The sequence below is a fragment of the Echinops telfairi genome, unplaced genomic scaffold (assembly GCF_000313985.2).
Source record: "Echinops telfairi isolate 266 unplaced genomic scaffold, ASM31398v2 ScPeMD7_29;HRSCAF=101, whole genome shotgun sequence".
In the NCBI taxonomy this organism is placed as follows: Eukaryota; Metazoa; Chordata; class Mammalia; order Afrosoricida; family Tenrecidae; genus Echinops; species Echinops telfairi.
Genome location: NW_022103926.1, coordinates 357,774 through 381,256, shown reverse-complemented (window position 1 = coordinate 381,256; position 23,483 = coordinate 357,774). Strand labels below are relative to the sequence as shown.

General features: G+C 49.4%; 1 protein-coding gene across 5 annotated transcripts in view; it reads right to left on the bottom strand.

Annotated features, from left to right (window-relative positions):
• Positions 1-23,483, bottom strand: part of GRK3 (G protein-coupled receptor kinase 3) — a 102,742-nt gene that overhangs the window by 19,140 nt on the left and 60,119 nt on the right. For 3 of the 5 annotated variants that reach the window (XM_030885441.2, XM_045289661.1, XM_045289665.1), the window contains 5 exons: positions 20,013-20,120; positions 4,787-4,853; positions 4,049-4,149; positions 2,685-2,751; positions 1,191-1,286 (listed from right to left, as the gene is read on the bottom strand). In XM_030885441.2, the coding sequence (XP_030741301.1) occupies positions 1,191-1,286; positions 2,685-2,751; positions 4,049-4,149; positions 4,787-4,853; positions 20,013-20,120 (439 nt within the window). The remainder of the gene's footprint in view (positions 1-1,190; positions 1,287-2,684; positions 2,752-4,048; positions 4,150-4,786; positions 4,854-20,012; positions 20,121-23,483) is intronic. The other 2 variants (XM_045289662.1, XM_045289663.1) reach the window with 2 other exon arrangements.

The window sequence follows — 23,483 nt, the reverse complement described above, 5'->3', positions numbered from 1 at the left end:
GGAGTAGAAGACGCAGTCTTTCTCCCAAGGAGCAGTTGGTGGTTGCGAACTGCTGACCTTCGGGTCACAGCCTGACTTGTAACCAGGACGTGACCAGGACTCCTTGGGAGGGTCCTGAGGGTCGAAAATGAAGAACACCTGACAACAACTAAGTTCCTGGTGGCTGGGCTGCACCTACCCAGCAGTGCCAGAGAAGAGAGGCCAGGCTATCTCCAGGAACAGAGAGCCACCCAGAAAACCCTCTAGGGCAGTTCTACTCAGCCCCTTGGGGCTGCGATGCACAGATACGGACTCAACAGCACCTAACTCCAACACCGACTCCATTGAAGGAGGATGGGGGTTTCATCCACCCAGTGAGACCACGACAGAAAGGACTGGTGATCTGCTGTCTGTGAAGATCCCAGTCAGGAAAACCCTCCTTTACTCATGAGTTGGAATGGCCTGCAAGGCCTAGCCAGGCTTTCTCCTACAGATTAGGCCACAGGCGGCTAAGAGGAGGGCGGGAGGAGTGGGCGGCTCAGGGTAAGGAAGCTGTGGGGGCGGGGGAGACAAGAGCCTGACATGTGGGGACACAGTCTGAGTCAGCATCTCAGGCAGCTCAATTTCTCTTATGACTCACTGTCTCTAATTAGGACTTGTCTCTACTTGGGGGAGGGAAAAAATCATACAAACCAAAGCTTAAAAATGCAAAGGAATATATAGAGCGAGAAAGAAAGAGAGGGAACTGTGGTCATTGCTCTGTGATTGACAAATGCAACATGACTCATGCTCCTTACTCTCTTCAGCTTAGACTAGAGAGCACTGAGGCTGGTGCAAGGGCCTAGGCAGGGTACACCTGGTGTCACAGCCGTGAGGATTCCCCACTTCTGCCCCTCTCCACACACACGCAAGCTGTTGTTCAACCTCCAAGATTCTGAATCAAGAGACATGGGACAGTGGTCTAGCTTCTGGCAGGTCAAGTGTTTGTCCACAGAAGGAATTCCTGTTTCCAAAGCAGGTAGGTTGCAGACCTGTAGTCTTCCCAGGTCTCCATGTCCCTTTGGAAGTTGTAGTCCACAACAACGCACGACTCAGGAAATCATTAGACTTCCTTGATCTCCAATAGAAAACCTCCCGCCCCCATCTCTGCTGGCCACGCCACCCCCCCACCCCCAACCCATACACACACAAGCATAGCATCCCACATGTACCTTAATGCCTTTGGTGTCTTCTTCATCGAATGAGCCGATGTCGAAGGCGTCGGCGGCATTGACTTCTCCTCGGGGTGGGATCAGGGGTGGAGGGTACTGGGAGGACCGAAAAATAAAAGTATGGTTTTCTGCTGTCCCTTGGAGCCCTGCTCTATAATGTTTGCAGCACATAATGTCAGATAGTAAAAGGCCACACCCGGTAGCTTTTGCAACGCTCCCACTGAGTCCATGCTAACTCACAGCGACCCCCGCTCCCTGTGGATTTCCAAGATGGTCACTGTTTATGGGAGTAAAAAGCCCAGTCTTTCTCCCTCAGAGCTTCGGAGCTGCTCGTGGCTTCCAATTGTGGACCACGTGTATCGTAGCCCAACTCATAACCACTACAGCACCAGTGCTAGAAAACTGTACCTTTATGACCCAAGGCCTCTTAGATTTGCACAACATCCTGTGGCAAATATAGTCACGAGTATGGAGAGGAGTGTCCAAGACAATGAGCGGAGACCGAGGACAGTCTCAGTCCCACGCAAGGGTCAGTCCGAAAGCATTGCTACTAGGGTTCCCGCCCACACCTGTGTGGGTTGACCGCACACAAGATGTGTTGAAACACGTCTCGGGGACCAGTGGGCGGCTTCAGACTAGTTCTCTCAGGAATGCACTTGTCTGAGTCTCGGGAGTCTTGGTCGGTGCCTTCCAAAAAGAGATCCAATCAAAACAGCAGCTTCCATGGGACTCTGTGAGGTCAGTTCAAGGCCGAGAGGTCAACTCACAAAGTGCTGGCCACTGTTTTTGGGGAGATGCCAAGGAGGTGACCTTGAAGGACACAGAGTGATCACCGGGCTTACCAGGAAGGCCTTGAGCAAATGAAAATTACATTCCTGAGAGAAAGACCAGCAAGTTGTACTAAGAAATTCCTTTTCCTCATCACAACACTATGTCTACTACTTCTTCGAAGGCTGTCCTAGGAGGGTCTCACTGGGAAAGCTTACCCATCCACCCTCAGCCCAGGGCTTGGCCCTCTCGACTTCTATTTGTTCCCTAGACTCAAAGAACATTGAAGAGGAATGTAGTTTGAGTCCCTGGAGGATACCAAAACCTCGTCTATCAGAGAACTCAGAATGCTTCAGGGAAGGGCTGGAGAGCTGGAAACACTGCCTTCAGGCATAGACCTAAGTGGTGTCCAGAAACAGGAGTTTCTCAGGTGATAGTGATATTTCCAAACAGCTTCTAGGCCCTTCAGCCATCTTTTCTGCCTTATCCTCAGAAGGAGACTTGAATTAGCTAGCTACAACTCTGCATTTGCACACATGCATGTCTGTAGAAGGCATTTGCAAGAGATCTCCACTGGAAAAAAGATATCTCCCCAGAGGGTGGTGAGCAGACAGTGGCAGCTGTGCGGAAGGGACCAAGGACTCTAGGGGATCAGAGAGAGAGAGAGAGAGAGAGAGAGAGACAGGTGCTCTGAGACCCAGAGAAGGGGGTCTGGGTGGAGAGTACCTTTTGTAAGTAGACATGCTGCCAGTCAACGCCTTGAAAAAAGCAATGCTCTTTCACTTCCTGTGCTCTGTGGGCGAGAGAAAGAAGAGTCAATGTGCATTTGTAAATACTAACAACGCTGGCAAGAACTGTTGGTGTTAAAAACACAGAACGGTGACCTGCCCCACTGAGCCAATCCCGACCCACAGCGATCCTGTAGGACAGAGTAGAGCTGCTCCCGGGTCCAGCTGTGCCCCAGAGAGCTGACCGTGCCTAGTTTTCCAGAGGTAGATCTTCAGGCTACTGAGTAGGACTTAGCAATCATCCCTTGGGTTAGGTGCCCAGTGCTCAGGGACTCCACTTCTATGAAACTTAGAGTCAAAAATTAGTTCTTAGGAGAAGCAAGCCTGGCGTAGGAAAAAAGACGGAGCACCTGTTAACGAGCTCTGTTCTAAGAAGCAGTCCCAGTAAAAGTGGACTTTGAGGGTTGTTGCCACGATTGTTGGGTGCGGCGGTGTTAACTTAGACACTCAGCAACCCTGTGAGGCAGGGTGGAATGGTCCCAAAGAGTTGACTGGACGAGATGGGTTGACACAGTGGCTGTGACAATGGGCTCAGGCATAGGTGCAATTGTGAGGATGGTGCATTCTGGGCAGTGCTTTGTTCTGCAGGGCATAGGTAGAGTCGCCATGGGTCGGAATCAACCGGCTGGCACCTCACAACAAATAACAATCCTTCGAGAAGCACCTCTCCTGTTCTTTTCTCCACTGGAGCCACCAGGTGGGTTAGAACCACCAACCTTCTGGTTCACTGCTGCGCCACCAGGGCTCTGCGGTCCACACCAGAAACAGTCAAAATTACATTTGGAATCAAGACCAAAAAAACGTGACCAAAGGGACTTGGGAAATCCCTGGATCTGGCTCAGTCCCTGACAAGGTAGTTTTTTATTTTGTTTGTTTTTAAGGGGAGCAAGTGAGAAACATCTATAACTTACCAATTACAAAACCGATAGGACAATATTAATATACAGACATATATTTTTTTGGGGGGGGTTTCACACAACTCCTCCCCCACCCTCTTCATAGAAAAATGAAGATTTCCAAAGACCGAGGAATGAGTTTTGGAAACAAACAAACACAACAACCCACAGCCATCAAGTCACATTCTGACTCATAGCGACCGGAGGACAGAGAGCTGGCCCTCTGGTTTTCCCAGGCTGTCAGTCTTGATGAGAGCTGATAGTCTCCTCTTTCTCCCATGGAGCACCTGGTGGGTTTGAACCACAGACCTTGAGGTGGCCAATCAGATTCATACCCAACAGTGTCAACCAAAGAAGGATTCTTCTTTTAGGGTCAGGGTCCCAAAAGGTAGACAGGCTAGCCTACCCATCCCCGTGGCAGCCAAGTCGCTTGCTAACATCTCGCTGAAGCAAGGCTTCCAAGAGGGACGTTAATTCAGGGGAGAAGGTATCCGGAAGTTCCACATTCTAGGGGGAAGAGGAGAAGAAAATAACAACTCAGGGGTCGACTCCTGGAAACAGCTGCTTCACACCCAACAGGAGATTTAAAAGGCCTTCCTTGGAGAAGCGAAGTATGGATAGGACCGTCAAGCCAGACCACTAGTCACGTTCTGAATTGACCAAAAGCCCAGGGGGGCTGGGTGCCTACTCTTCCCCATCTCTCCACTTCTGTCTCTCTCTCTCTGTCTGTCTCATGCTGTTGGGGCTAAAGCCTGCCTTTCAATCTGCACATCTAATTCATGTTTCTCTTAGGGGTGCTTCTAAGAACTACATCTTCATGTTTATTGCAAAAAAAAAAAAACCCACCCAAACAAACAAACCCGTTTTTCCCACAAAACTCTGAGCCCCCTGCCATCAAACAGATTCTGACTCACGGGGTCTATGGGGCAGGGAAGGACTGCTTCCGGGGGGTTCCGGGGCTATCTTTACACGAGTGGACACAGCCTCGACTTGCTAGCTCAGATGGCTAGGGATTTCCAGCTGTCAACTGGCTTCTCCTTGGGCAGCCCACATGCTTCATGCCTTGTACCACCAGGGCCCCCATAGAAAGAAACACAATGTGGCTGTCCCCTCATAAGAAGAACGTCATTGTAAATTCCCTTACCACGGTGAGGGTCATTCGGTCTATTTCATGCTTATCTTTGGTTTTGTGTTGTCTGAAAGGGCTGTGTCTGTAGAAATAAAGAACATTCCATTAAGACGTGACACCGGACCAGTGGCTAGCACTGGGGGGAAGTCATCTGCTCCATCGCTGTTCATCTGAGACTACAGAGATACAGAAGCCACAGAAACACTCACCGTGCCCAGAGAACAAATGAGGGACCCAAGACTCATGTAGGAAGCTAAGGCAAAGAGTCTTGCTACAGAATCGTAGAACGCCTGCATGAAAGCAAGATCCCAAACAAGATCCCAAACGGTGAAGTTAGTGTTTCTCAGGGTATCCTCCATCCAGGACGATACACTTTGGCAGGTGGTGTTTCCACCTCTCTACCCCAACCCCAAGTGTGCTTCCACGGATATCACACCAACTCAGAACTCCAACCTCACTGCCGGTGACTCTACAGGGGAGGGAAGAACCGCCCCTGTGGATTTCTTAGACGAGCTCCTTACGGGAGCAGAGAATCTCATCTTTCTCCTGAGAAGCAGCTGGTGGCTTCGAAATTCTGAAATGAAAATAAGGCCTGTGGGCCAACTGGCTCAGAAGCAACAAAGCCCGCATGGAAGAAGCATACCAGCCTGTGTGACCACCAGCTGTCGAAGGGATCAGGTATCAAGCATCAAGGAACAACAAATATCATTGCAAAGGTGGGTGAATGCAGAGTGGAGACTCAAAGCCCATCGGTAGGCAACTGGACAGCCCTCGCTGAAGGGTTGAGGGGAGGAGACGAGCCAATCAGGGTGCAGGGTAGCAACGATGAAACATAACTTTCCTCTAGTTCTTAAATGCTTCCTTCCCCCCACTATCATGATCCCAATTCTACCTTACAAATCTGGCTAGACCAGAGGATGTACATTGGTACAGATAGGAACTGGAAACACGGGGAATCCAGGACAGATGACTCCTTCAGAACCAGTGGTGAGAGGGGTGCGGCCTGGAGGGTGAAGGGAATGTTGGGTAGAAGGGGGGAACCGATTACAAGAATCTAAGTATAGCCTCCTCCCTGGGGGAGGGGCAGCAGAGAAGAGGGCTGGGGGAGATGTTGGAGAGTGTAACTTATGACAAAACTATAATAAGTTATGAATTATGAAGGGTTCATGAGGGAGAGGGGAGCGGGGAGGGAGGGGGGAAATGAGCAAGTGATATTAAGGGCTAAAGTGGAAGGCAAACGTTTTGAGAATGATGAGGGCAACAAATGTATATATGTGCTTGACACAATGGATTATGAGGAGAATTGTACGAGCCCCCAATACATTTTTTTTAAAAAAAGAGATAAATAATATTGTTTGTGTTTGTTGGCAAAATGAATTAAAGAAGTGACTAATTGTTTTCATTAGCCTGTTAAAAATGGGCTTCCTGTTTAAAAAAAGAAAAGAAGCCCTGTGGTCAGGCCACCTTGTGTCTATGTAACTGATCGTCTCAGAAAATGATGAGCATCACCTGTGGGTGCTGGGCTCCCTTCCAAAACCACCGAGGTAAGACCAAAAGGGTTGCTGATGCCTCTGAAACCAAGGTGAGCGTGTACAGAGGCAGGGAGAATAGATGACTGGAAACAGAACCACCAGAGGGTACATGAGGAGCACGGAGTCCGTGTTCCCCAACAACTTGTGTAGAAATTGCTGGGTGGTAACCTACGCTGCCATGGCAACCTACGCCGGAAATGTGAGCATATAGCTTGTTAAAAGCAAAGAACTCTGTCTTGTTCCTGTTTCAACCACCATTAACTTTCAGACCATTTTGTATTGTTGTGTACAACCAACCCCTGGAATGGCAACCAAACCCAGAGCACCTAAACCAATCATTTTAAAATCAGAACTTGGTCATTCCCAAGGACACATTCCTTTGAAGAGGGCAGAGGTGACAAGTCTTATGCTACCAGGCCCTCCAGCATGCCAAGTGGAGCTTTTGCATCTTCGCCCAGTGATGAGTCCCAGAGCTGGGTCAGCTAGGGCCCAGTTTAAGTGAGGCAGTTGTTGGAACCTTCCTTATCAACTTCCTCTGAGTCCCAACTCAAGACAACCAAGGTCACTGCCAACCAAGGTCACTAACTCATAACAACCCTATAGGACAGGGTAGAATTGTCTCTGGGGGCTTCTGAGATGCTACCTCTTTAAAGGAGCAGAGAGTCTTGTCTTTCTCTGGCACAGCGGCTGGGGGTCTCAAACTGTTGACCTGTGGTTAGCGACCCAACACATAACCCACTACACCTCCAGACCGTCTCTTCAGAGTCCTTCCTCGCTGACTTACTGCCGTGGAGTCAAGGCTGTCTCAGAGCAACCCCCATTTGGGGTCCTGATACTGTAACTGTTTACAGGAGCAGAAAGCCCAGTCTTTTTCCCATGGAGCTGCTGGGGGTTTCGAACCACTGACCATGTAGATCTCAGCCCATGTAACCACTACTTCTGGCTGCTGAGGACAAGGATGAAGGTTTGAATCCACTCAGAGGCATGTCAGAAGAAAAGCCTGTGACTTGCTCTTAACCACTTAGCCACTGGGAGCCTGTGGGAACACACGCCCACACGGACTCGTGCGGGCCTGCCAGGCGTTGGCATGGACCCCACAGCAACGCTTCTGATTTTCATCAGCCTCCTCCTCGATACAGCAGGGCCCTATGGACAGACGTGAAAACGAAGGAAGAGACACACGGCGTTGAGTGTTCTCCCAGAATACGGGGAGTCCCTGGAAAAGGGACTCCCCTATCAGCTGACTGTGAGGCACGGCCGACACCTGAGGTCGAGCACTTGGGGAGACTCAGCGCTCCTCGTGCGTGCAGTGGGGAGGGATGTGGAGTGACCTACACTTTCACCCAGATTCAAGTTGGCATAAAACCCAACTGCCACCATCAAAGATCTATGTTCTGCTATGTCCATAATAGACATTTTTGCTGTTCAAAGACAGAAACCTTTGCCCTTATGATCCTTTTTTTTCGGAATTAGGAAAAACAATTGTTTACTACAGGTTTACAAATGCTCTCTTATCTTACCTGCAAATTTTTTTTTCCCTTTTCCCTTTTTTTCACAGACCCCAAAAGAAGAGACCAATCCCTGGAGAGAGCCATCAAGCTTGGTGAAGTGGCGGGATGGTGAAAAAGAGGAAGGGTCTCAGCAAGAAGGACTGACACAGTGGTTCAGACATACATCGATGGTGAGACCTACAACGTCTGTTTTACACGGGGTCACAATGGGGCGGAACTGCCTTGGAGGCACCTAACAATAGCTACGAGGGTGTGGCAGTCACATCGTCTGGTGTCAATTTGAGACTATTAAGAGTGAAGGGGTAGAGTTGAGCCTGTCCATCAGGTCACAGCTAGATGACTTCATTTGGAGGCACTACCGAGAGCAATAGGTCACTGGAGGTGGAACACATAGACTCTCTGCTCGGTAGAGCCCTGGCGCCAGAGGAGCCATGTGGAGACAATGCCAGCACTGAGATGCTTACATCGCCACAAGATGTTCCACCCGCTAGCCTGTGATCTTCCTGCATTCGGCTTCATTGCATGTGTTTCTGAGTCTGAAGAGGACTTTACAGATTGGTATCAGACATGAGGTAATATCAGACTTAGGGACTTGATCTGGACTGGGCTGGGATGTCTTCTCAATATTCAGTTGCTCTTGTCTATAAGGCGCTTTCTTAGACTCAGATGAGTGTCTCTGGACCTGTTTCTCTAGTCAGCCTAGACTAACACAGATGGTATCAAGTAGAAATGCCATTTCGGGTACTGGGCGTACGAAGACTGTTTAAAACTCAAACAGTAAACATAAAGCCACTGTCACTGTCACATAGACCCTGACCCACAGAGTCCCCGAGACTGTCCATCTGTATGAAAGCAGACTGCCTCCCTCTCCGTCCCTGGTGAGACTGGTGCCTTCCCGCCACTTTTTGGTTAGCAGCAGAACACTTAACCACTGTACCACCAGGGATCCTTATGCATGCTTGTTACAGTATCACATATAAATCATAGATCAAAAAGTGGAAGGAAAAAACCAACAAGGCAAGTTAGCTAGCACAACATTAATTAATTCATCCTTTAGATTTGGATTGAAAATACCCCTTTCATCTTGCTTCCAAGGAGAAAATGTACAATGACTGCATTTTAAAAACAGTTCAGCAGACTAGTCCCCAGCTGACTCTGACTCATGGCAAGCCTAGAGGGCAGAGAACGCCCCTGTCGCGTTTTTGAGGCGGTCAATCTTCACAGAAGCGGACAACCTCATATCTCTCGCCAAGCAGCTGGTGGGTTCAAACTGGTGATTCTTGGTTCACTCACAGCAACACCTCATCCCCCAGAAAAACTCAAAAGCATCTTCTTAAAAGGTGAGTTGGATCTAGATAAGCATTCGGCAACATATTGAGGGAACGTCTACAATACCTGATAACACCTCCTGTACTTTGCACCATTCTCCTTTATGCACAATACACATATAAAGAATTGTGCATGCTTACAGCTCGTGGTGGGGGGTGGGGAGATAAGTCACATCTCATTACAACCGTCAGTTTCTCTCTCCTTAACACTTAGCTGCCCCTCGCGTCATCTCCACCCCACCCCTCGCAATGATCCTTAATGTGACTCAGCTACTATTAAGTCAATTCCAGCGTCCGACAACCACACACATGTCGGGGATGTGTTCCCAACGGGTTCTGATGGTGAATTTTTTCTTTCTAAACATAGACCGTCAGGCCTTTCTTCTGAGGGACCTTTGAGGTGGATGGAACGGCCCAACTTGGAGTCTCCTGGACATGAACAAGAGAGGATGAAGGGAAGAGTCCTTCTGACGTGGATCCAGGTGCAGAGGTGACAAAGCCCAAGCCTGTTCTTGATGTCTGGCCACTTGGTCCAGTTGATGCCAGACAAAGGACTGGCCTGACCCCTCTGGCAAGGTTATCTGTGTTTGGACAGAAATGTCAGGTGCTAAAAATTTTTAAGTCTTTCATAAGACCCAGAGGGCAGGCTGGCATGGGGGCCAGTGTTAGAACCAGTGGTAGCCCAAACACTCCCAGTAAGTGGGTCCTCTTGGGTGGATCCACTTGGCACCCTCCAGTGTCCGGCTCTAGCAGAAGCCGTGAGAAACATGGCTGTAGCCACCTGGTGATAAGTTGGCTCGGCCTGGCCCCTGCCCATCTGGATGCACATCTGTTTCCGATGCATTTGCGTGGGTTCTTTGTGAACTGAGCCAAAAGAGATGCTGTTGCTATTCTGGGAGAACTCTGGTGGAGACCTACGGGGGGTGGTGGGGGTGGCGGCGCTAGTCTCCACGTGGGGCTCACAACAGCTCCTAAGCAGGTGACAGCCATGCACGTGGAGCCACGCTCTCCTAGAGTCCCGGAGCAGCACTCTGTGTGGAGTTAGGAAGGTGGATGGGAAGAAAGCTCGCCGTTGAAATCGGCTGCAGTGGCTGTCTGTGGGACAGAAGGGATGCCTGGCAGGCTTAAGAAAGTCTTTCAGGATGTGGTTAATTACGGGAAAATACACGTGTGTGTGCATGCGCACACACCTTGTTGTTGTGTTCTTGGGTGCTGTGGGTTCACTGCAATTCATAAGGACTGACAGGGCAAAGTGGAACTGCCCCTGAGGGATTCGTAGACTTCAGCTTCCAGGAGCAGATCACCAGCCATTCTCCCCTGACCTGGGTTCAGTCGCTGAGCATCTAACCAAGGTACAGCCTACTCACTCACTCGGTACCAACCCAGGGCCACGGAGCCAATTCGGACCCAGAGCAATCCTACAGGACAGAGAGGGACTGGTCCTTGGAGTTTCGGCAGCTCTAGATCTCTAGGGAGCAGACAGCTTCATCTTTTTCCCACGGAGTCATGGTAGCTTTGGACCACAAACCCTGTAATTATTAGCGCAGCATTCACCCAACAACATCACCAAGGTGCCTTAGCTACGTGACATTCATAGTGAAGCAAGTTCAAAAACACAGCACAGTTCTAACTACAGCTGATCAAAGACTTTCACATCAAAAATTAATTTTAGAAACCTAAAAAGATGGTGTGTTACACAGAACAGGCTTTTTGAACCTAAGCTGATCGCTGCCCAAATATTTATAAATGTTCTCTTTTTAATCCTTCCATGGAACAAGCGAAATCATCTGGGTGGTGCTTGGCTGTGCTGGGAGCTGCCTGTGTGGATTCCAGATACCACACAAGCTCCCTCTCTGCGCCTGACTCCTGCAGGGAAGACAAGCAGTGGTGCTAAACTCATAATCAAGACTTGAGTCACTGTGGTGCCTGATCTGGTTGGCAACATTTTCTGGGGAGTTTTCATGTTGGGGTTTAGCTCTGATATATTTTGTCCTTAGGGATTTTTGAATTTTTGTTACATGTTTTCTGTTTTTCGGTGTATGAAACCCAGGATTGAAGAAACTATAGAAATAGCAAGTACAATAAGGGTTCCTGGGGGGTACAGTGGGGAGAGTGGGGGTAAAGAGGAGCTGATATCACGGAGTTCAAGAAGAAAGAGCTTGTTTTGAAACTGATTGTGGCAACAATTGTACAATACTTCATGTGACTGAACTATGGAATGATAAGGTATCTGTATGGGCTCCCAATGAAACAGTTTTTTTGGAAAAAAATCTGGACCAAGGATTCTGATCACAGGGCTCCACCAGGATGCAACTGGGACACTTGCTCACACACAGATGCTGCTCAACCTGTATCAGCAAAACCAACCTCACCACCACAGAGTGGCTGCAACGCATAGTTGGTCCTACAGGACAGGGGGTTTCTGAGACTAACTCTTTACAGGAGTAGAAAGCCTCATCATTCTCCACAGGAGCTGCTGCTGGTTTCAAACTGCTGCAACCCACCGCGCCACCGGGGCTTCTGTCCTGATTAGTGCGCTGCTTCACCCACATCTTGCAAAATGGGGGGCCATTCTGATTTCGCATCATTGGCCCTGCTGGGACTGGTTGGAATTGGCTTCAAGGCATAAGGGGAAGGCGATTCTCTATTTTGGCACTTCATACACTCGATCCCATAATTCTGTGAGGTGGGGACTGTCTTGTGTGATATGGGATGTTGAGCAGCATGCCTGGCCCGCCCTCCTCTGCATGTTATAATAACCAGAAATATGGCTGGGCATGGCTCAGGTGCCCCCTGCAGGCTGACATGACTGGTTTGCATGAATGTTAGATGGTGGCTGTCCTGGTGTCTGGGTCACTGCTCAGCAGTTACTGGGGCACCTACCCCTAAAAACTCCCTTTCCAGGATGGTGGCTGTCTCACTGGGCCTCTTTGTTCTAGCTAGAGAACAGGCAACTGCTTGGGGCTCCCCCTAGACAAGGCACAGAAAATGCACAGGCTACTTATTGGTGAGATTGGCTCACATGGGACCTTGTGCATCAGAAGAACAAGCGACCGGCCTCTCTGTTAAGCTGGGAGACTAAAAGCACCTCACAGACCCCCCCTGCGGGGTATAAATATCTTTTGTTCCATGTGAGCCCCTGGTGTTTTGTAACTGCTTGTCTGGGTATTGAGAATCCTCCTCCTCCCAGCTGCCTCAAATCTCAACCAGGGCCATCCTGACCTCCTGCTCTTCCATCCTGGAGTGCCATGGAGCAAACACACCTGATGTGAATGGCAGAATAGCCCAGAAAGGATAGCAAGGGAGGCTGTGCAACAGGAAGACTGCAATCCAGGCCACTGGGTTGCATGTGGAGAAAGGGTTGAACTGGTGAAGGCTTTGTCGTACGGTATTTTACGTGCAAAAAAAAAAAAAAGTCTTCATCCAACAAGCAAAGAATAGAAACTATTCTTGAGTTGGAGACTAGCTCTCGAATGTGAAGTTTTTGCTTCCTTTCTAGCGGTGTGCCCCAGTTGTAGCTCAGGCACTCGCTACCTCACACCCACTTCCCCTCTGTCTGTCCAAAGACCCAGGCTGCAGCCAGACTCATCCTGTTGAAAACCAGCCCCACTCGTGTTGCTTCAACACCTCGGGGAGCTCTTTGGGGCACAGAGATGAAGACTTGCCCAAATATTTCCAAACTTAAGTTATTTAACACTCTCCCCCTCTTGATAAACAGTTGATATATCACTTGCTGACAGGGAGTCCCTCCACATACACAGCATATTTATTCCCTACCCCCAGATCTTTATTACAGAAATCTGACCTGGCTGTATTTATTCTTTATATGTTTGAAATGAACTTGTATGTAACTAAATGATCCAAGTTCAATTCCGTTTTACTTTTCTTCCTTTTTTTAGTTACTCAGACCAATGTTTAGATCTGAGGGGGTAAGGAATCTAGAGGATGTTTTACGGTTGTGAGCCTTCACTCTCTCTCTCTTAAATTTTAACTTTATTTCTTTAGTTTGTTTTTTTTAAAAAAAACAACAAACATATTCTGGGTAGTTTCACAGCCCGTTCCATCAGCTGAAATCAGCACATGCACACACACACCCATAAATGTGGTTCTTTTCCCCTGCTCCTAGCCTCCCTCCCTCCGTCCACGATTTCCTGCCCCTCCGCTCTCCCTGCCCCCACTGCCATCTCCGGCCTCTCATAGTCTTCAAAACCTTATCCTTTGGCGGGAAAGTCGCTTCTCTGTTTTTTGCTTTTCCTTATAGCAATGAGGTCATCAAATCTTTGCTTATATCAGACTGACGATAAGCATAATGTTCTCTAATCCCACCTGTCTTTAGAAGCCCACTCCATGAACTAACTAATGTCTACATGAAGTTGCCCTACTCATTCAAGTTGGAGTTGGCTCTGTAAATGGTCTTTCAACTCTCTCTCTCTCTCTCACTCTCTCTCTCACAGCAGAGCAGATGCAGGAGGGGCCATGAAAACGGGGAGAGGAACAGCTGCATTGTGACGATCTTCATGAAATCAGGAACACCTGTGCTACAGATGCTAAAAGAGTCGTCAGAGACAGCACCTTCCCCTACAGGTGATGCCCTGAGTTCAGATATTTGCCCCTTAAATAGTGAGCATTTCCTTAACCTCCCCATGCCTCAGTTCAGTCATCTGTCCGATGGGCTAATAGCAGTGCTTCTCTCCCAGTGTTCTTGTGCCGATCCATGCTTCCCTCTGCACTGCCTGCCGAAGAACGGCTGCATGCTCTCTAGGCATCCCCCGTGTCTGCTGTCACTGGCGACCATGATCTTGATGACAACGGTGGCATTTCCCTGCTCTTTGGTGTTCGTGCATGTCCTTCCCGACAGGTGACTTCTGAGCAAGTCCTACAGTGGCTGCTCTGAGATCACACACTGAGCTGGGGAATATTCACTTCCTCCCCTCTATCACTCACCAGAAGGATCCTTCTCTGGGATCATTGGTCAGCCAGACAGTGACGGGGTCCTTGCTTTGGAAGACTCACTCCTTAGTGAGGCAGCTCAGATTCTGAAGGAGTGCCACCTTCTTCCTCCTTAAAATGCCTCCCCCGTGGAGGGCTACAGTATAAATATGACCCCTGCAAGAAGATGGGCCTTTGAATAGCTGAAGCCAATGGTTGTTAGGCGCCACCCAGTCGGTTCTGTCTCAGAAACTCTAGACACCACACAACCACAGGATATCCTTCTCCAGGGGCTGGTCCCTTTTGATGACACGCCCCAAGGACTCTAAAGGCCATCATTACAGCTTGCTCTGTTCCCGACTCAGATCTTTCAACCTTTCCAGAGAAGTCATCCCTTCCAGCTCTCTCACCATTCTGTTCTTTTCTCATCCATCCCATCCGCAGTTAGGTCTCTTCCACCCTCCATGGACAGAAGGCAGACTTGGCACAATGATTACCCCAGACGGATGTTGTTGTTGCTAGGTGCTGTCCAATCAAAGTGATTCAACATGCCCAACAGCATTAAGCCCAGCCTGGTTCCGCACCGTCTGGACAGCTGTTGCTAGGCTTGCACCCGTGGTTGCAGCCACTGTATCGATCCTTCTCGTGGAGGGTCTTCCTTTCCCCCTGATGGTCTCTTTCACCAAGCATGATGTCCTTCTCTGGGGGCTGGTCCCTCCTGAGGACATGTCCAAGAGAGCCTAAAGCCAATCACTAGGTTCTCTACCTAGAGCCTTCTCCTACTTTTCCATCGAAGCCATGCCTTCTAACTCTTTCCCTATTCTCTTCTTATCTCATCCATCCCAACCTAACCAATCCCCTCCTTGTGACTGTTCTCTGGATGCCTTCCTGCCCCAGTCAAAATGCCCCTCCACAGGGGTCACAAGGAGCCATGTGCTTCAAACAGGTGTGACCAAGACCTTCACAAAACAATTGATACCACTCAATTCAGTCCTCCAGCCATGGGCCCCTCCTGATGACGTGTGGAAAGGGGGACTGGACTGCTGGCAGGAGGACAGTGTGATGGTCGGTGAAGTGGAAGACCCACAAAAGCCAAGAAAACCCTCAGGGAAGTAGATAGACACAATGAGATTTTAACAGTGGACTTGGCCACCCACGCACCATGGATACCAGCAAGCATGATGATGCCACAGGCTCAGACCCAGGAGGCATCCAGGAGCCAGAGCTGACTCGATGGAAACCACAACAATGTTAACAATTCAGTAGCAGTTATATGGGCTTTTAATCACAAGGTCAGCCTTTTAAAAGCACCAGTGGCTCCACAGGAGAAAAATCCAAACCAAATTCATTACCATTGAGCCGATGCCAACGTTCTACCTCTATAAAGAGTTAATCTCAGAAACTCATGGGGGAGTTCTCCCCTGTCCTATACAGTCACTATGAGGTGGCCATGAATCAGTTTGGAGTTTCAGAAGGCTGAATGACTAGCCAAGCTACAGACCATGTTGCTAAAGATTACAGAGTTAATTCAGGGAAACCCTCAGCTCTTGAAGACACAGCATTTTTGCCAGCGTCTCCCCAGCCTATACGTCATTAAAGTCCAACCGAATCACCAAGCACGTGAAGAACTTGCATTCCTCTGGGGAGGCTGGAGTCCTGGGCAGCTGCAGTCTATGACTGAACTGTTCCCCAGAGATGTGAGCCCTCCTGGAAGGGTCTTTGGCCACATGGTTAAGGACACTAACCAGAGGGAATCCTGAACAAAGACTGGGGTTGCTCCCCTTCGGGCACTCCCAGTGCACATGGCAAACTCAACTGGGTACAGAGGCCTCCTCAGCTTGGACGAGGTTGGCTCTGTTCGCTATGCAGAAAGGCTCTGATGAGGTCAGCTCATCTGATGCCATGAATTAGGGCCATCCAGGCTCCACAAATGCAATGATTCAATTAAGGAATCAGAGGGCCTGGCTTTCTAGACACTAATGTGATTCTGGTGCGCCAGTGCTTAGAGAGTGGTTGCTGTGGGTGCTGGGAGCAGAGGCTCCAGGGATGTCTGAGACAGCCACCTCCCTCTGGAATGTGCCAGACATAATTAGAAGATCCAACCAAACTCACTGCTGTTGAGTCCAATCCAAGTCATAGCCCCATCATTGACCGGAGTGGAACTGCCCCGTAGGGTTTCTGAGGCTGTCAATCTTGACAGATGGAGACAGGACAGCCACACCTTTATCCCACAGAGCAGCTCACTCAGTGCCATTGAGTCGATGCCAATTCACAGCGACCCTATAGCACACAGTAGGTCTGTCCCTGTGGGTTTCTGAGATGAACTCTTAATGGGAGTAGAAAGCCCCCTCTTTCTTCTGCTCTAGAATAGCTGGTGGTTCAAACCGAAAACCCAACCCTGAACCCAGTGTACCCCAGGGCTCTCAGACAAGGATCCCTGTATGCTTCTGTCAGAGCTTCTGCTGAAACTGTGGGCAGAGTAGCCAAGGAACGTGGCTGCAGCCTTCAAAGAAATAGAGAAAGAGGGAAACCCGGAGCAGGAAATTTCACTGTCAAGGATTATCATATCCATCAGGATCAGGTATCAGGCATCAGGGGTCAGAGTGGAGGCCCAAAGCCCAGCTGTCGACAATTGGACATCCCCTCACAGAAGGGTCACAAGGAAGGGACGAGTCACCAGAGTGCAGTATAGCACCAATGAAGCACACAACGTCCCTCTAGTTCTTTAATGGCCCCCACCCCCCACAATAATGAACTCAGTTCTACCTTACAAACCCAGCTAGACCGGAGCATGTACACTGGTACAGATAAGAGCTCTTAACACATGGAATCCAGGACAGATAAGCCCCCAGGAACAGTAATGGGAGTAGCAATACCATGAGGGTAGGGGGAAGGTTTGGGGAGAAAGGAGGAACTCAATCGCAAGGATAGTCGTATAACATACACCCCCCCCACCCACCCCCCCACTCCCCGCCCAAGGAGCACGAACAACAGAAACATGGGTGAAGGGAGACAGCGGATGGTGTAAGATATGGAAACAATACTAATTTATAAAGTTTCAAGGGTTCACAAGGGTGGGAGGGTGGAGGAAGGGAAAAAAGAGGAGCCGATACCAAGGGTTCAAGTAGAAAGAAATTGTTTTGAAAATGATGATGACAACATATGTACAAATGTGCTTGATACGATGGATGTTATAAGAGCCGTAAGAGCCGCCAATAAATCAATTTATTATTTTTTTTAAATAGTCGGCGTCTTTTAGACTACTAACAAAGAGAACTCTGAAAAGGACAGAAAGAAAGAAAAGAATTGTCGTATGCTTGCGGAGGAAGACATTTTAAAAATGTAAGGAAACAGACAAAGACGGTCTTCATTGGTGGCCATGTTAGCGTGCTTGTGAAGCAGTCCATCTCAGAGCAGACCGGGAAGGGAGCTCAGTTCCATGATCTTTTCCACTCTATCCCTTCACACTTGGTCATGTAGAACAACAGTCAAGTATCATATCGGCCTGAAACACGCGCACACACGTCAGCTTTACTGTGCGTACAAATAAATGCAAACTATCAGAGAGCGTTGGGTTTGGGTCTGCATCCTCCGTGGCACCCCTCAAAATGCTGTAAGCTCACGAGACAAGCCCAAGTAGCTGGTTTCAAGGGAAGAGCATGTGTCTACCCTCTGCCCTGAGCCATGATGTAAAACAACTCTTCCCCAGAGCATGGCGTTTTCATGGAAATAGTTCAAAGCTGCTGTCTCTTAGGTTTTAAAGTACTGTAATCCTTACATGGTCTGGCAGAGAAAAGAGAGCCCCGGTGGCACAATGGTTAAGCATTTGACTGCTCACCACGAGGCCAGCAGTTCAAACCCACCAGCTGGTCCGAGGGAGAAAAGACCTAGCAATCTGCTTCCAAAAGAGGTCACAGGAGAAAGATAAAATTAAAAGCGACACTGGAGGCGCGCTACTCTGTCTTACAAGGTGAGAACTGACGCGATGAGACAACACTCACACGGGGCTGGAATACTATGCCCAAGGCTTTTCACCCCTAAGTTTTGGGGCCACAAACTCCCAATGTTATAAGATAGAAAGAACAAGTTTATTTTGTAGATCATAGACCCCCCCAAACTTATCAGCCCTTTCCAGGAAGAAAAAAAATCACTCAGAGCTCCCCTAGAAATTAAAACATTTGTACTGTAGTTCACCAGCCAGGATAAAGTATAAGTTACTGCTTTTGCAGGTCTCAGTGGCATCGTGGTGAAGGGCTGGACTGAGATCTACAAGGTTGATAGTTCGAAACCATCAGCCGATTCTGAGGACAAAGCCCGGGTTTTCTATACCTGTAACCAACCATAGTCTCGGAAACTGTCCCATGGGCTCTCCATGAGTCAGTACTGACTCTATGGCCGTGAGTTTGGTTGTGTTTTGACTTTAGGGGCGATGTATCACCGACACTGAGGGAGACTGCTCAAAACAAATGGGTGGCTTAGAGAGGACCATGTGGTTAAAATGACATTTACAAATCATAAAAACCGCTAACATTGAGTTGTTTCCAGCTCATGGCTACTGGACAGTCTGTGTGGGTAGAACTGTGCTCCAGGGAATTGCCAGGTGTTCTGAGGTGTCTCAGGGTGGGCTCGGTCCTCCAACCTTTTGGTTTCAAGTTATGGTAGTTACATAATCGTTTGTCAATCATTTGTTAATCGTTTGAGGATTGAGTGTAGGGTGGATTCTAGCTTGTCAATCAAATCATAGTCAATGAGGCCTCTGTGGGGGCATGGCCTTCTCCTGAGGGTTCTGGGAATTCTGGTATTCCTCCCTTGGAGACTCTCTACTGACCAGGCTCACTCCCTGTGGAGAAGCCACAGGGAGAGAGGCTGATGGAGTCAGACCTCTGGAGCCGGAGAAGCCACATGGAGACCCCTATCAACACTGAGATGCTTACAATGCCACTAGATCCACAAGACTTCCCACCCACTGGCCTGTGATCTTCCTGCACTCGGCGTCACTGCCTGTGTTTTGTGAGTCTGAAGAGGACTTCATAGATGGGTATTGGACATATGGGCTAATATTGGACTTATGGACTTGATCTGGGCTGAGATGTTTTCTCAATATTTAACTGCTCTTGTATGGAAAGCTCTTTCTTATACACATATGCGTGTCCATGAATGAGTTTCTCTAGTCTACCCAGCTGTACACACAGGCTGTTATTGTTGTTGTTAGGTGCCATTGAGTCCATGCTGACCCAAAGCGACCCCAAGTGCCACAGCAGGGAACACTGACCAGTCTTCATCATCCTGACCATTGTTGTTATTTTTGAGCCCATCATTGCAGCCACTGTCAGTCCATCTCTTCAACGAAGGGCCTTCTTTTTCTTTCCCAAGTGTGACGCCTCGCTACAGGGACTGGTCTCTCCCCCTAAAAATCCCCAAGCCATAAGAGTTGTTGTCGAGTTGATTCCAGCCCACAGCACCCATGGAAAAGAGCGAAGACCTACCCACCAGGGCTTCCAAGGGGGAGATCTTCATGCAAACAGACTGCCACGTCTCTCTCCCTTGGAGCAGCAGCAGGTGAGCGTGACTTGCCCCATCTTTTGGTTAGCATCCCAGAGCTTACCCACTCTGCCACCAGGCCTTCTTGCAACTCAGAGTAACCTGAGCCTAGTCCAACTCAGAGTGACCCCTAGGACAGAGGGGAGTTTTTCTGAGACCACCCATCTTTATGGGATCCGCCATCCTCCACTTTCTCCCTGGGAGCAACTGGTGGGTTCAAACCACCACCCATCTTGTAGTGAGCAGCCCCACACCTCACCTACAGCACCACGCAGCAACATCCAAATAATATCCGCACTAAACCCCCAGCCGAGAGCTGCTTCTGACTCATAGCCACTCCCTACTGTCGGGGTCGGGTAGCTTCTCATTTCTCCAGGTTCCAACCCAGCACATGACTCACCCTCTGAGGAGTTTGAAGAGCATGCAGCCCAGGGAGAACCAGTCAGCACTGCTGTCGTATGCCGTCCCCTTCTGCAACACCTCGGGAGCCATGTACCCGTGAGTACCACTAGGGAGAAGAGGAGGGGTGCGGGGTTAGCAGTGCTGGCCTGTCTTAGGTTGTCAGAGCAAATCAAAAGCACTGCTACACAACCAGATAAGCCTTTATCACAGAAAAATACCTAAATGAAACATTGCTGCCTCTGGACACAGCCTCCATCTGGGCTCACACGCTGCTTCCTGATACGCTCCGGCACTCACCCTCTGTCCCTCAGGAAATCTACTGAGATGACTGACCCCTTTGGACTCCCCCAAAACAAAGTTGTCATAATCTTCTGAGCGACCTCTCGGCTTGAATTGAACTAGCCCAGTAGATCCTCTTGGATCCACTGTTTTCTTAATTGGATCTTAGAGTTATTACCAAGAGAACCCACGGATGGCAGAGACGTGTTTAAACAGTGTGTTTGACAGGGTGAGACCAGCACCCCCTCCCCCTCCCCCCCAGAGTGGCCTGGATTCGTAGGAGAAGAATGTATGCAAGTAATCTAGGGGAAGGCTGGAGGTCCGTGCTGCCCAGGGGCCCTCTGCAGGGGCCGGCCACCCCTGGGATTCTGTCTGAAGTAGCAGTCACTCTGTGAGGACAAAGAAATGGCAGGAAAGTAGATCATCTTGCGAGCTTATTCGGGACACCAAGAAAGGCCCTCAATGGCCACGAGATGGGGTCTCTGAGGGTTCCTCTGCTGCCACCACTGGGGTGTCCTGAAGGTCACCACACTCTTAACCCTGTGGCAGCACCTGTACCCTTGCGGACAGTGGCACCACATACAAGGCTTGGTGTTCACCATAACCTCGCCCCTCCATCTTCAGGTCGAGTGACACGGCGGGACAGGGTCCCTAGGGTTCCCGAGGCCATCGGTCTTCACAGAAGCAGAAGACTTCATCTCTCCCTCTGGGAGCAGCTAGCGGGTTTGAACCACCGGCCTTGCAACTAGTGACTCAGTGCTTAGCCCACAGCACCACCATCGGATGCTGGCCAGCTGCTCAACTCCAAGAGTCCTTTCAGTTTCCTCTCACTCGCTGCCATCAAGGGAATTTCCGGCTCATGGTGACCTGACAAGGCACAGCAGAACTGCCTCTGTAGATTTCTGAGACTGTAACTGTTTGTGGGAGTAGAACGCCTCCTCATGCTCCTGAGTATTCTCGCTACTCCGCAATGAATTTGTAGTTTTTGATCATTAGCACCACCTTCCATTCGACAAGGGATTTGGCCAGGAACCTTAGCTACGTGTAGTGGGCACTGTTCATGGATGGGCCAGCCCAGGATCACAGCTTCAGTTCCCAAAAGACCTGAGAACCCAAGTCCACGGTTCTGGCTGAAAGCATTTATGTCTTGTCCTAAGAAGCCCCCTTTAAGGTCCTGGGTCCTCCACCTGTGTAGAAGGATGGGCACTGGCTATGGGGTCACACAGAACCGAATACTGATTCTAGCCTGCCAATGAACTTCTCTGAACCTTACTTCCCTTCAGGTACAAAGGGAGCGAGAGTACTTACAACACTGGGCTTTCGGTGAAAGTGAGGGTGGGCTCAGAGCACCTCATTGAGCCTACCTGAGTTGGCTGAGACTACTGCCCCTGCCCCATCTCTACACACACACACACACAGGCACTTACACACACACACACACACACACACCATGTACCCTAGAGGCACTTACACACACACACACACACACACACACACACACGCACACGCACACCATGTGCCCGAGAGGCACTTCCTGGGCCAAGTTCCATGAGCTCCACTCAAAAAGTCTCCTTTCTGCAGAAACCAAGATAGCAGCCCACCTTTTAGAGGTCACATGTGAGCTACAGCCAGAGGCCAGCTGGACCTGACCACTAAATCCAAACCCAGACCCTTCCGGCTCAGAGCAACGTTATATTCCAAGGGTTTCCAAGGCTGTCAATCTGTATGGGAGAAGATAATCTCATTTTTCTCCCATGGAGCAGCTGGTGGCTTGTAACTTTCAACCTTGCAGTGACAAGAACAACAGCAAACTATTATCATCGAGTCCATGCTGACTCACAGTGACTCTATGGGACAGAGTCAAACTGCCCCTGTGGGTTTCTGGGACTGTCACTCTGCACAGATGTAGAAAGTCTCTTCTCTCCTCATGGAGCCACTGGTGGGTCCCAACTCTTGGCCTTGTGCTTAGCAGCCCAATGTGCAGCCCATTCAACCACTAGGGCTCCTGAACCTTAGATGGAAACAAACAAACAAACAAACAAACAAACAGCCTGCAAGGGATGGTGGCTTCCTTCGGAATATTAACTTTTATGAACTCTTGGGATTCAGTTATGACTTCGCTCAATTGAGTGCATTAGCATACCAAATAAGCTGTGGCATTAAAAATGCAAAAGATTCTCTTAGAACTGCCCAGGAAATGCTGTTCTGGCTTTTATAAGTCTCAAACAGCACTCACTGCCATGGAGCCCAGGCCTCTCACAGCAACCATCTCAGGATCCCACAGGGGCAATTCCACCCTGTCCTATAGGGTGAAGAATCCTGGTCTAGCCAAATGCTAATGCTTTTCATTTGCTAATGCAAAGGCTAATCCCAGTGCCACCCAAATGCTAATGTTGTCTTCATCCACTCCCAGAGGCTGTTGAAAAGGAGCTTGCTTCCTACAGTGAGTGGTAGCACATCAGGGCTCCCAACATTTGAGTGGAGCTAGCCTTCAGACTTAATGCAGCCCTCTAAAATGTTCATGCTGTCCTCGTCAAGTACAAAGGAAATCCAGCGACACACTGCAGTAAGAAAATCTGATAAACAAGATCTCTTTACAGTGTTGAGCGCAAAGAGGTCACTTTGAGGCTTGAGGTGGGCCTGGGCCAAACCATGGTATTTCCAATCTGCTCCTATGCATGGGAAAGTTGGACGCTGCCTAAAGAAGACAGAAGGATCGGTGCATTTGCATGAACGTGCCGTGTGCAGCCAGAGGAACATGCAGATCTGTGGTGGAGGAAGTACACCAGGTGCTCCTTAGAATCGAGGATGTCAAGACATGGTCTCTCATATTTTGGACGTGTTATCAGGAGCGAGCACTCCCTGGAGAGGGACATCTTGCTGGGACAGTGAAGGGACAGCAGCAAAGAGGAAGACCTGTAAGATGGATTGCCATAGTGACTACAACCTTGGGCTCCAACATAATCATCATGAAGATGGTGCAGGACTGGGCAGTGTTTTGAAGGAGGCCCAGTGGTGTAGTGGTGACACGTCGGCAGTTCAAAACCACCAGCAGATCTGAAGGAGAAAGACTGGGCTTTCTACTCCCATAAGCAGTCAGGGTCTTGGAAACCCACAGGGGGCTACTCTGCGTCAGCACTCACTGGATGGCAGTGAGAGTGAGAGGGCAGTGGTTCCCCTGCTGTACGTG